Genomic DNA, 13453 nt, shown 5'->3' on the forward strand with positions numbered 1-13453 from the left:
CTTCTAGGCTGCCTCTCCTCTGTTCAGGCACATCAGGAGAACCTGAGCCAGACAGAAGCTGGAACTAAAGCTGCTGCTGCTGCTGCCGTAAGAAAAATAAGGCAGAAGACGGTCCTTTCCCTTCCACTCGCTGCTTTTTCAAATTATTTGCACCTTGGGATTATATCCAGGACTGATCACAGCTGATCTCCTAAACCAGCAGCCTGGCGGGACCCCTGGCAGTGCCGGGGTTAACACAGTGACCTCCTTAAGCTGCTGAGGAGTCAGGTCTAATTTTATCCCCTAACTGGATCCGCAGACCTCTTTTTTGCCCAAGTGCTGCAGCATGTCGGGAAGCCCTGAGTTAGCACTTCTGGCGGCTTGGAGGCAGTGGCCTCGCTTTTTGCTGCATGCAGAAAGCCGGAGCCTGTGTGCCACCTGGCCCAGACGTAGGCCCTGACGGTTCAGTGGCAACAACCTGGTTAGTGCTGTGCTGGGGCCACAATGCTTCCTCACTTCCTGCCGACTCCCACCCCGATGCATCCTGTACTGAGCTGCCCCGAGCTGGGCACAGCGAAGGGCCTCGGGGCAGCTCAGTACAGGATCCCTCAGGGAGGACGGAGGTCAGAGCTGGCCGCTGAAGCCCCCAGCACCACACGGGCCCGCTGGAGAGCCTTCGCCGCAGCGTCTTCTCGCTCCCCCCGCCCCCCTGACCATTGACATCACCACACACCCATGCTCCTCAGCCACGCTGCCCCCATGCTCATGCATGTCATGCACTAAGCCCCGCCAACCCTCCTGACTTGCAGGGAGAATGCCATCCACCCCTTAGGCCTGTTAACTTTGCCCTTTCCTAGAAAGCAAGGGAGCGACATGTTTCAAGAAGCACCAAGGAGAATGGAAGCCTTGGGTTCGTCAGGACTTTCGAAGCGTTCCAGGTTCAAGAGATAATGCGGTTCTATGTTTGTCACTGTTGGACTTTTCCCGAGGACTTGCATGGAAACAGCACAGCCTAGACAGACTTTACTGTACCCTCCACTGCCTGGTCCCCCATCCTCCAGATCCCCAGGGCTTGGTTTCCAGGATGACATTACTCCTGAGTTTACTGAGTGCCTTCACTCCTGAAAGCATCTTTACAAATCTGTATTTTGCACTCCCTGAGAGGGAGGTCAGCAGATACTGTTGACTGTTTTCTTGACGAGGAAACCGAGACTCAGAGACACAGTTAGGAGGTGAGGAAAACTCCTTCTCATCTATGCCTCGAGACCACTGCTCATCCTGCATCCTGCTGGGGATGGGGGAGACGGCACGGGGGACGGTGAGGGGGTGTTAGGAAGTGAGCAGCCATTCCCAGGACCAGCCTCTCCACCAGGACCAGGCCATGCAGAAAGGATGCAGATAAATGGCATTACCTCCAAAGAGGCCATTGGAGGGGAGGGGCTCTATGTCACTGTTTCCCCCTCTTCAGGCTGGCCCGCTTCACTATCTGAGCTCCCTTCCTGCCCTCTATCAGGTCTGGCTGCAGGCTACTCCCTCTCAGCTCCACCTGGAGACAGCAGCAGAGATAGAACGCAGGACAGATCACACAGAGAGACAAGTGAGAAATAGGTGAGAGACCGAAAGGCATCATATGGAGGCCCCGCCAGGGGAAGGGAGGCTCGAGGTGGGGCCCAGAGAGAGGAGAGCATGGTGCAGACTGAAACCCAAGGTGGGCAGGTGTGGAGGTGAGCAGCAGGTAAAGGTGCCGGCCACTCGGAAGGGCGAGCGCCTCGGGGGCTGCAGCCACCGCAGTACCTTGGCGTGTTTCATAAAGTAATCAATATCAGCTTCCAGCTCACTAGGATCCTCCAGGGGCCCCTCAACAATCACCTCCTCGTGCTCCTGGGTGTCATCGGCACTAGGTGTGTCTATCTGCCGAACTACTTTGCGAACAATCTGGAAGAGAGAGGGAAGGGAGAAAGGGCTGGTGAAGCCGTCAGGGCAGACTTGAGAAGAGCAAGTCCCAGGAACAACATGGAGGAGAGGCAGCCTTTGTCCTAAGGTGGCCCAGAACAGGGCCGGGCCTCTCATCCCCATCACTGAGGGGACAACTTGCATTGGACAGCATCAGAGGGGCGAGAATTTGCAGAGGGGCCTTAGCAGGTTTCATTAGTGGTCAGAATCTGACCACGTGTGATTTCTGTCTCCAGCCCACAGCACTTCATGCTCCCTCTTGGTGTCAACGGAAGTTCACGCTGTCTGTCCTCCCCAGGTGGCTGTAAGCTCTGGAGGGCAGAGGCATTTCTTTTTCATCTACAGTAATTTGATGCAATCTTCCCATTGCCTTATTCATTCATCTAAATATTCTAACCACCGTGTACTCTGCACCTGCCATGTGCTAGGAGCGAAAGATGACAATACATAAAAGACACGCTCCCTGCTCACTGTGCAGAAGGAAAGACGGACACAGGGGTCTCACTCCACACAGTGGAGCACACACATGACTTCCCTTTGCTCCTCTTCCCTCTTTTGCCCATACCTAGACAGAGCCCAACCATAACGGGCAAAATCGTGTCTACTGAACTAAAATCTGCTACCAATTCAATGCATTTCCACATCCTTTTCATTTTAGGAGGCCCGTGGCAGTCCAGGATCACCAGTCTGCTGTCTTACAGCTGTTTTCAGGGCTAGGCATCATGGACTAGGTTTGGGCTGTTCCACAGTGCCCAGTCCTTCTGGAACAAAGTAGCAGGAGCTGAACTCAGGCTGAATCAGGCACAGTGGCTATGAGGAATGTCACGTGCGGATGGGCAGACAAGGGCTCCTGGCACCTGAACCATCTCTTCTGGGCTGTGCTGCCCCTCCATTAGGGCAGCAGCGTGAAGCCGGGAGGAGCGTCCACAGCCTTCTAGCTTCTAGCCCACCTGCCTCTCCCCAGCTCCGGGTGATTCTCTGCACCCACCTTCTTGGTGACAATGTTGCCCTGCTCATCTGTGAATTGTTCCTCTGTCACCTGCTCCCCTGGAATATTCTGAAGCTCATTCCCCTGGAATGAGAAAAAGGGAGAAAACTCGAGATTGATAAGTGGGAGTTTGAGAATAAGAATGGAGGATGAAGAAATAGCAACAGCAGCAGCCACAGTCCAACAAATCACCACCGTGGCAGGAAACTCCAACTCAGCAAGTCATGGCAGCCAAACCAACGCCCGAGTGTGAGAGGCGCCCTGTGGAGCTGTGGGGACGAGGACAGGATGGAGCCCCAAGCTTGTGAGAGCTCTGTGTGCTCACCTGCCACAGCAGCACCGGGAGCAGGCAAGACAGCGACAAGTATGCAAGTTTTACTAGGAGGCCCTGAGAGAGGAAGTGAGGGGCCTAATTTATATTTCTACAGCACTTTACAGTGTAGAAAGCCCTTCCACAGACACCGACACCCTGAGCGTGACTTCCCACTTCCTGAAGCAGGTTGGGGACAGAAGCAGGACAAGAACAGGCTGCTAAGGCCCAGAGCCGAGCTTTCTCTGCCGTCACAGAGTGGAGGTCTGAGCTGGGACCGCACACAGCTCTGGCTCCCAGTGCCCATCCTGTCCCCTGAGGCCTTCCGGGCCCTTCTCTTCCAATATGTCTCCTGACCTGGAGTCCAGCGCCACCCCCAGCACCTCCCCACACAAAAGCACAGCACTGTGCCCCCAGCCTGGCCTCTGGGCCTCAGGCACTCCCATCTCCAGCCCCAGTCCTGCCTCCTGCCTGGCGGTTACCTTCAAGAAGACCCGCCGCCGGACCACCCTGGTGGAGATGGTCTCCTCGTCGTCACTCAGGCCCTCGCTCTCCCCCAGCTCCTTGTCCAGCTCCTGGTGGATGTGCTTCAGCACAAAGCACAGGGAGCCCTTGACAATATGCATCACGTTCTGACAGCTGACCAGGAAGAAGCCCAGGAGCACCAGGGTGACCAGGAGTTGGGTGATGAAAGTCCACATCCTCACCTCCTCCTCACCAGCCCGGACCTCGGGGGACCAGCGGAGCCAGCAGGTCCAGTTGCTGGGGAGGTCCCACCTCTCATTCTCCTCTTGGACTCCTGAGTCCCCCTGAGACCCCTTCCATTCTTGGCCCTCGGACCCCCACTTCTCTCTGGGCAGGAGACTGATGGGCCCCTCACTAGAACTGCCCGCCTGAATGCCCTCCTGCTGGGCAGCCCCAGGCTCTGCCCTCACGCCTGGGTGATGTCAGGCTTCGGTAATTTTAGCTCCCCAAACCAGCTGCTAGAGCTGTCCAACTGGGCAAGAAGGAAGCCGGCAGGTGCGCGTGTCCCAGGCATGGAAAGCGCATGTCCAAGTCACTGTGTGAACGACTCCCGCCCCGCCCCGCCCCACCCTGAGAGCTTGAAGCGGGGCTCACCCCTCGCCTTTCCTGCCTGCCTGCCCCTCTTCGAACCGAGGCAGTTCTGCCCAGGGAAATCTTCTCGTTCAGGGACTCCAGAAAATAAGGTGTCCGGGGAATGTGGCTACTTGTGTGTTTCCCTGGACCCTACTGCCATGATCAGAATGGTGTTCACCCCACCTGTGGGGATGGGACTGGCTAATACCCTGGAGAGTCAAAGGTTGATTTCAAAAATAGCCCCAGGACGACTGATTTGCTCAGGTCCAGCCAAATGTGCGTGGCAGGGTCCAGCACAGGTGGCGGGGCCACCTGGAAGCCCGAGCAATTCCCATCAGCCCCGTGGGCCCTCAGTGCCCCCCTTTACCAGGCACAGCAACCCTAAATGTAAGCGTGTAACTGGTGTGTCTATTTAAGGCCTGTCCTTAGAGGCTCTTCCCAGGCTGGGCTGTCAACGCCCACGAGCAGGAACCACGCGCATTAAAGTCGCCTTTACAGAGCAGATTCACAAAGGCAGCTGCAGCAGCTGTGGCTGAAAGGAATTCCACTTTGGGGATCAGGCTATTCCTCTTCGAGCAGCAGCCCACATGGCAGAGAGAACAAAGATCTGGGACACGGCAAACTGACCCTGCAACTCCCTCACGGGCAGGGCTGGGGAAAGCTGGTCCCTCTGGGCCTCAGTTTCCTCTGCCGTAAAATAGCGATTAAAGGGCTCTCTCCCTACCCTGTTCTCCCGGGGAGCATCACAGGGTTTCTGAGTGCTACCATGATGAATACTAACAGCACACCCTGACCACCGTGCACACCGCTCTGCAGGCGTCATTCTACATGTGTCGCACATGTTAACTCAGTCACGCCTCGTAACAATCCTACCACGCAGGTTCTGTAATTCTCCCATTTTTCACAAAGGAAATAGAGACACAGAGAGGTTAAGTAACTCGCCTACAGGAAAGAGTAAGCAAATGAAAGAGTCAGATTTCAAACTCCCATCCTTACACAATATGCCTCATTTCAACCCGAGAGCACCTGGAAACACAGACGCCCATAGCCCAAGCAACAGAGCTGGGCACTGGAGGGTGTTCGGTTTGGGCCCAGCCAAGAAGAGTCTAACTTCAGCTATTTCCACTCTGGGCCTCAGAGAAGGACTGGCTGGCTTATAGTCATTTCAGGCCCACCTCCCAAGCCCTAAGTACAGGGCATCTCTCTATTCCTCTGTCACTGTTTTCAGAGATCCACTGGAAATACTAGGAAATGGGTGCCTTGCAAACTGTCACCCTAAATGGGCCTCGTTATCATCCCTGGGGGCCCATCAGATGATTAAGACAATGTCTCATCCACACCATCCAATCCTGTCCTAGGCTGAGGAGGTGTTAGGCATGGCAGCCCACACACTCATTGCCACTGGGAAGCAGGAGATCGGGACTCTCCGGCCCTGACGTTTGCTCACTGTGTGACCCTGGAGAAGCCCTCAGCCTCTCTGGGCCTCAGTTCCCTCATTTATAAATGAAGCACTTGGCCCGTGTGACCTAGAAGGTTTCTCTCGTGATCCGTGGGGTGTCCTGCTTTTTTTCCAGTTCTCCCCTTACCAAGGCTGACTGCAGAGGGCGATGGAAAAGAATGCTCCTGAGGCCCTTCTCTCCCCCCAGGATTCCAGGGCGCAGACTGGTTAGGAGCGCCGGTGCTCTGGGCTGTGCGCCTGCTCCTGGGAGGAGAGGTGGGTGCCGAGGAACAGCCTGCAGCAAGGAATGCTGGGTGGGCTGGGGTTAAAAATGGACGCAGCCGCCTGTCCTGTCCCAGGCACATACTTGGCAGGGGAGCATTCTAAATAAAACCCTGTTTAATTCCTAGCAGCTTTTTACAGCCAGTAGCCCAGGACCATGTGGAGCCAACCTAGCCCTGGGGTCCTCAAAGGTGCCTGCCAGGGCTGCGGTTCAGATGGGGGAGGGCAGCGAAGAGAAGAAAGAAGCAGAGGAGAAGGAGAGGAGGAAATGGCTCTTGGATGAGGAAACGGGGCAGCCTGAACAGTAAGAAACCCAGTGAGACACAGCACACGTCGTTTATGCACACATCAAAAAGACGTACGCACAGAACAGCAACGCAAATCTCATAAAAACGCCTACACTAAAAAGACACACATTAATAAGGTGTCTGGGATTTGCTTCAAAACAATATGGGGGGGAGGGAAGAGGGTACAGGTGAAACAAGACTGGCCACGAGTGGGTCACTATGGAGCCTGGGTGGTGTGTACATGGAAAGTTAATGTGCTACCCTGTTTTTGTAATTATTTGCAATGTTTCATAATAAAAGATTTTTTTAAAAAACACATTAAAATGGATATTTATGGGAATGGGGAGGGGCAAGAGAATGGGAATGGAGAGTGAAGACAAAAGCAGAGAAATAAAATGAGTGAAGTAGAGCAAGCTGGAGGGGGGAGGGAGGAAGAGCGAGGACAAGGCTGGGCATCGGGAGAGGAGAGCAGGCTGGGGATGTTCTCCCCATATCATCTTCTGTTCCACTTGGTGAGCCCGCCCACAGAGTCACAGAACTCCCCAGCCCAATGAACCTTGGCCATAATCCACCGCACCTCAGTTACCAAAGAGGAAACCGCAGGGCTGAGGAGAGAGTGGCATGTCCATGGCCACGCAGACTGTGGTAGGACCGGAGGCAGCCTAACACCCAGTTCTCTCGGCTCTAAGCCTTTTCTAAAACATGGTGAAAAAAGGAAACAAACAAATCCATGGCTTTGGAGTCCGCGAGACCTAACTCAAAGCCCACCTCTGACCCCGTGACCTTGGGCAAGTTGCTCATCCATCAGCTGCCAGTTGGGAGTAACAGCTGAGAGCCAGGGCAGGTGTGAGGGTGATGGCAGCATAAGTGCGGGCCCCTCCCTTCCCTCAGGAGAGATGGAGGAGGCAGAGAGGTAGACAGAGACCTTGTATCCTTACTTCTAGAGACAGTGACGTCACCACTACAAGTTTTACAGAAAGGAAACATGCTAGGCTGCAGGCCTCGAGCCTCAGGCCTCAGCAGGCGCCTCCCTGCAGCTCTTACCTGTTCCATCTGGGAGAAGGTGCTCTCTGCCTCCTGTACCCATTCTTGGTGGCCTTGTTGTCTCTGTTCCCAGTCAGCCTGGGGGGTCTCAGCCTCAGCCTGCTCTATCTGCAAGTGCTCAGCTGCAGACACCGAGACCTTCTCATACTCCTGAGACCCACTGGGCTCCAGCCCTGTGATGGTGGTGACTGTTCTCGGGAATGAGTGTGGGCCTTGCGTGTCCTCCTCTTGCCAAGAACCTTGTGCAGCATCTTGCAGGTATGAGACAATGGAGCCTTCCTCATCCCAGTCCTGTAGTCTGGGGTCCAGGAAGAGAGAAAGAACACCTGGTCACCCTTCAGTCTCTGCTCTCTCAGATACCCTCCACCTCCAGAGCCCTGGCGCATCCAGCACACGTCCTGTACCGCCCACTCGAGGGACGGGAGAGCATGAGCAAATCACACAGCTGGCTGCCCTGTCCAGAAAGGCACAAATGGTCCATCCATGCTGTCCAGGCCACTGTCCCCTCCCTTTGAGTGACGGCTCCCTACTCTGGGCTCCCAAGGCACATGGCTCACACTGATGGTCCAGTCATCAGGGCTCCACGCCCATCATCTCACCCACCTCCCCTCCTGCCCTCCAGGCACTCACACTCAACAGCCCTCATCTCAGCGCTTATCTGACAAGGTTGTCACTCTCTCCCTGGAAATACGCTTTTCCACGGCTTCCAGGACACTATAGTTGCCCGGTTTAACCCCCTCCATCTCTGGTCACTCCTCAGTATCCTTTGTTGGTTCCTCCTAATTTCTCTGACTTCTGAACACTGGAGCGCCCCAGGACTTGGTTCTCAGACCTCATCTCTATCTTCATCCACTTCCTAAGAGAGCTCATTCAACCCATGGCTTACACCCCATCTGTATGCTCCGCATGCCCAGATGCATGTCTCCAGCATCTCTTCCTGGAACTGCAGATGTGTATATCCTACTGCCTCCTCAGCATCTCTGCTTTGGACAATAGGCATCTCAAGGACAGCATGGTCAAATCCACACTTAGGATCTTCTCCCCAAACCTGTCCCGCCCAGTCTTCCTCAGTGTCGTAAATGCCACCTTCATCCCTCCAGCTGTCAGGTCAAGGATACCAGTGAACTCTTTGACTCTTCTCTCTCACACTCCACATCTTAGTCATCAGCAAACCCTTTTGGTTCTACTTTCAAAAGTATATCTTGGGGCCAGCCCCGTGGCTTAGCGGTTAAGTGCGCGCACTCCACTGCTGGTGGCCCAGGTTCGGATCCCGGGCGCCCACCGACACACCACTTCTCCCGCCATGCTGAGGCTGCGTCCCACATACAGCAACTAGAAGGATGTGCAGCTATGACATACAACTATCTACTGGGGCTTTGGGGGAAAAAATAAATAAATAAAATTAAAAAAAAAAAGTATATCTTGAACACAACCACTTCTCGCCACCACCACTGCTACCATCTGGGTCCACATCACCATCAACTCTTGCCCCCTAGCACATCCTCCTGCTTCTACCCCTGGCCACGTCAGGCTATTCTCCAGGCAGTTGCCAGATCACCTCACTCCTCCGTTCAAAACCCTCCAATGCTCCTCATCCAACCCAGTAAATGCCAAAGTCCTTCTAGGACCTGAAGGCCTGACGTGTCTGGCCCTATAACCTCCCTGACCTCATCTCCCTTGATCACACTGCTGAAGGCATGACCTTCTCACTGTTCCTTGACTGTGCCAGGCATGCTCTACCCAAGGCCTTTGCACTAGCTAGAGCCTCTGCTGGCTATCTCCCCTCAGGTATTCACCTGGCTCACCACCGAATTCCTTTAAATCTTTTCTCTAACATCACTCTCTCAGGCTGCCCCAGCCACCCTGTCTATAATTTCAACTACCCCCTCTTCACACACATACACACCTCCTATCCATCCCCTTTCTCTGCTTTAGTTTTCTTTTTAGCACTTATTATCCAGCATTTCTCTTTTAATTACTTTTATTTATTTTATCTTATTTATTGTCAGTTTCCCCACTATAATGTAAACTTCTTGCAGGTACAGACTTTTGTCTGTTTTGTTCAATGCCATGTCCCCAGCACCCAGGCACTCTTCATACGTGGCTGGCACATAGTAGGCCCTCAGTGCATATTGTTGAGTGAGTGAATGACATTTTTCTATCCCCATTGGAAGCCTGACCAAGGTCACAGGGCCCAACTCTGTAACATACCAAGGCCCGGCACTCAAGCCTTCTGGTTTCCCATCTAGTGACCTTGCTGCCACTGGTGCCAAGGCCAGCACACAGCGAGCATGCGATCGATGCTGGTTGGACACATGGCCACCACAGCTTGTTGGAAAATGGCCTCTCTCGCAGGAGTGCCAATATTTCACTTTGAATTCTCACAGGCTCAGTCTGTCCAATTCTCCCTGCCAACTAAACAATTTGTTTGGGAAGCTAAATGAATCCTCGCTGTCCCATCTTCTAAAAGACTTTCTTTTCCCTCCTACTATGGTACTCAGGCCACAGAGAGTGGACCTTGGGGCTTCTGAGTCAGCCTGAGGGGCAGCAGTATAGGAAAAGGAAATGAGAACAGATGTCCCACAGCGTGGCCCAACCTGAGCTCCTTGGATGGCCACAGCCTCCTGGGAGCACATGAACCACCTCCTTGCTTTAGGGAAAATCTAGGAAGCACAGCAATATGAGGAAAGGGCCACTGTCACTCACTTCCTGTGCCAGTCCAGGAAGGCCAAAGTGACACCCATCACATGTCTGTGTCCTTTCCCTCTCCCCCGCAAGCCTCCTCTGCACTCAGCACAGCACGGGGGGTGTGGTGGGGGTCCACCGCAGGGCCGTGAGTCGGGCTGTGGCCTGAGGACTCCCAGTGTCTGCAGAGATGCCCAAGGCCCTGCCGTCCGAACCACCAACGCTGCTCCCCCGTTGCCAGCGCAGGACCAGCCTTCTCCTCACAGGGAGCTTGGTGAGGAGTTAGCCAGGAGAACAACCAGCTCTCAACAGCTGAGAGCTATGTCCCATCCCCGATAAGCCTCACTCTTTCAAGGGGGTAAAATAGAAAGGGCACCATTATCAGCTCTGTCACAAGCAGGCTGTGACTGCACAAATAACTTCCCTGGGCCCTGGTGCTCCAGGTTTCTAAATATGGTCTTCAATAGTCAGCACGCAATAGCCATAGGGGCCTGCCTGGAATACCTACTCCAGCTAGAGACGTGGTTTCACCAAGCTTTATAGTCTCTTTCCCAAGCATGCTCTCCCCTGTCCCAATGCCCTCAGCCTCTCTCCTGCCGGCCACACCCAGGGGGTGTCTTGGGGAGGTACTGGCCTTTGCAGATCACAGCTCCTCTCTCACATGACAGAGGCCTGAGTGCGGCTGGGCAGCTTCACAGGCAAGCTGGCGCCATACATGAATTTATGTGCTCTGGGGCATTTAGAACACAGGGTCAGTCAGCAGCATCACCTAAGAATTCCCTCTGTGCTCACTGCCACGCACAATCTCACCGGGAAGCCCAGGGAGACAAAAGGCCTCCCGCTGTGGCGGCCCAGCCCTTACCTGTCCTGGCTCGTCTCCATCACCCGACTCACGGTGGGCGATTCTGTGATGTGGGCTTGCACCGTCTGCTGGCCTGAAACAAGAGACACTTCATTCTCTGAGTCCTGCCCTGCACCTGTTGAGTCCTCCTGCCTCTTATGACCTGGCAGCTTCTCTTCTGACCTCTGACCATCCTCCTGGTCAAACAAATCGATAAGGCTATTTGTGGCATCTGAATCCACTGTGTTGTCCTCCACACCGTCCACAGAGCCCAGCAGGTGGCCCTGGAGTTGCTTGGGGAGCGTGTCCTGCGGCTTCCACTCGTGGCCGGTGGCATCAGAGTCCTCGGCCTTGCTGCACTCCAGAGAGGAGTCCTCAGCAGTGACCAGGGAGGGTGTGAGGCCCGGGGACCACAGCTGCATGTCAGACATCTCCAGCATGGTGTCATGCTCCGTGGCCGCCAAGGGGATGTCTATGAGGGCCACTTCGTTCCAGTACTGGTCTGCACGCAGAGGAGAGGGAAGCGCGTAGTGCAGGGAGGCAGGGGACAGCAGCTCGTCCTGCAGCGAGGAGTAACCTGGATGGGCAGACAGAGGGCAACATGCTCCAGAAGCGATTTTTGTCACACACGCTTACGTGCAAGTCCACGCACACGCACACAGGCACAGCCATTGATACGCATGCACATTCCGGGCAAGCGGCTTTCCAAGCTCAAAGTCCAATGTTCAGGCCTTGTGGCTGCTGCCCGGGCACCTGGGCAAGAGAAACAAGGCTCTGAGTTGGGTGGGGGGCAGCCAGGAAGTGGGGTGAAAAGGAGGGCTCCTTTGCTAGATGACAAAGAGAAGAGACTGGAATTCTTTGTTATCCAGTTCAGAGCGCTAGATCAAGAAGACTTGATCCAAAGGACTTGTGCTCCAACCTGTCTCGAATCAGATGAGAGTCCCACTTCTCGATGGCTGCGCAGAAAGAAATGTTGCTCTTTCTTTGCTCAAAACTTTAGCACAGTCCTTGGAGTCTCTATTAGGAACGTACCTTAAAGGGACGGAACAGCCCCCAGAACCAGGGTCTGTAACCAAGCTGCCTTGGAGGGTCTAATGGGGCACACTGAACATCCACAGACCCCGGTGCAGCGGTCAAATGGGAAACCTTTTGGTTTGGGATGAAGCAATTTTTCCTCAAGTTGCGGAACGGTTCCAGAAACTCTGAATGACCTAAGGTGGTACACGTGAGTTTTCTAAGGGTTCAAAATGGCGCCAGGTCAGAGGGCACCAGGAGGGGTTAGGCCCACCTGCCACTTCGGGACTCTGCCTGGAGCTAGTCATCCCAGCTCCGGGTCAGCAGTGACCTGGTGGACTGAAGCCAGCTAGCTCAGGCCCAGTGCTTGGCCCTGGGGGCAGCACAGCCTGTTCATACGTCTGTTCCTTGCTGCCTGGCCCAGACTTGAGTCCCTGCTCATTTCCTGCCTGGCTCTGGCATTGGCTCTCTGATGTTCAGAAGTGACCAGGAACCTGAGTGAGTAGCACATGGAAGTGTGTGAGGAATTTGTATGCGAGTTGAATGGGCTGTGTTCTGTCAGGTGGCTCCTCTGCTCTCCTCTAGCCAGGAGTGAGGGTCCCTGCGACAGGAGAAAGAGGGCCTCTGACTCCCCTTCAGAGCAGGTGCCAATCTGTGGGTGGGAGGAGAGGCTAGAAGACAAGAGTCTCCATTTGGCTGAGCTTGTCTGGGGAGCTGGGGAGCAGGTGTGTGCCTACAACCTTTGAGGACCCAGCAGAGCCACAGGAGGACCTTGGGTAGGGTGGGGCTGCCCCCTGCAGGGTCTCTATGACCTTCCTGCCATCCAGAGAGGCCTCTAGCCTAGTGTCCAGACTTCATCCTGCCATTCATCCCTCGCCACCTGCATCCAGCTCTTCTTTAGGCTCAGCCTTTCTTGCAGCCAAACAGGCTCCCCTCATTCCCAGCTCTGGGCCTCAGCTCCTGCTCGCCCATCTCTTCTCTACTTGACAATACTATCTCCAGTTATCCTCATTCACTCACTCATTCAACCAAAAAACATTGAGGTCTGATGACATGCCAAATACCATGCTAAAGTGTTGGGGATTACAGACAGACACACACAAAAACAAGACACATTCTCTTTGCCCTCTTTTTCATGATGGTTTCCCAACGACTTCAGCTCACCTTGATTTCCCCCATCTTTGAACTTGTCCTGTGTTCCCTCACTAAGCTGGTTCATGGAACTGTACACTTTTTGAGGGCAGGGATGGTGTCTACCTTTTCCTCCCACTTGCCTAGGACAGGATTGGGAATCCAGTGGCCCCAATGACTACTGCGGAGCTCTGCAGAGGTGTGAGGGAGACACAGGATGGACATAGGAACAGATAGCCTCACCCATATTTAGTAAAACCACAATTGCTAATGATTACCTGTGTGCTCAATATGCAGGGAACCATGCTACGTGCTGGACACATTCTCTCTCTTAACTTTCCAGGGAGAGTTTTCCTCCTCACTGATCTCTACAAGGCTACATGGTTCCAGCTCCCAAAACTAG

At 54.4% G+C, this 13453-nt stretch overlaps 1 protein-coding gene across 5 annotated transcripts in view; it reads right to left on the reverse strand.

Annotated features, from left to right (window-relative positions):
- ANK1 (ankyrin 1) overlaps positions 1–13453 on the reverse strand; it is a 179047-nt gene that overhangs the window by 6853 nt on the left and 158741 nt on the right. The window contains exons 38-41 of one of the 5 annotated variants that reach the window (XM_087418572.1): positions 10927–11482; positions 7380–7677; positions 2921–3004; positions 1774–1914 (exon numbers count right to left, since the gene is read on the reverse strand). In XM_087418572.1, coding sequence (XP_087274698.1) covers positions 1774–1914; positions 2921–3004; positions 7380–7677; positions 10927–11482 — 1079 coding nt within the window. Of the gene's footprint in view, positions 1–1424; positions 1526–1773; positions 1915–2920; positions 3005–3712; positions 3932–7379; positions 7678–10926; positions 11483–13453 lie in introns of those variants that run through there. The other 4 variants (XM_004441195.3, XM_004441194.3, XM_087418573.1 and 1 more) reach the window with 4 other exon arrangements.

This window comes from Ceratotherium simum, chromosome 28 (genome assembly GCF_057802395.1).
Source record: "Ceratotherium simum simum isolate JZ-2026a chromosome 28, ASM5780239v1, whole genome shotgun sequence".
Classification (NCBI taxonomy): domain Eukaryota; kingdom Metazoa; phylum Chordata; class Mammalia; order Perissodactyla; family Rhinocerotidae; genus Ceratotherium; species Ceratotherium simum.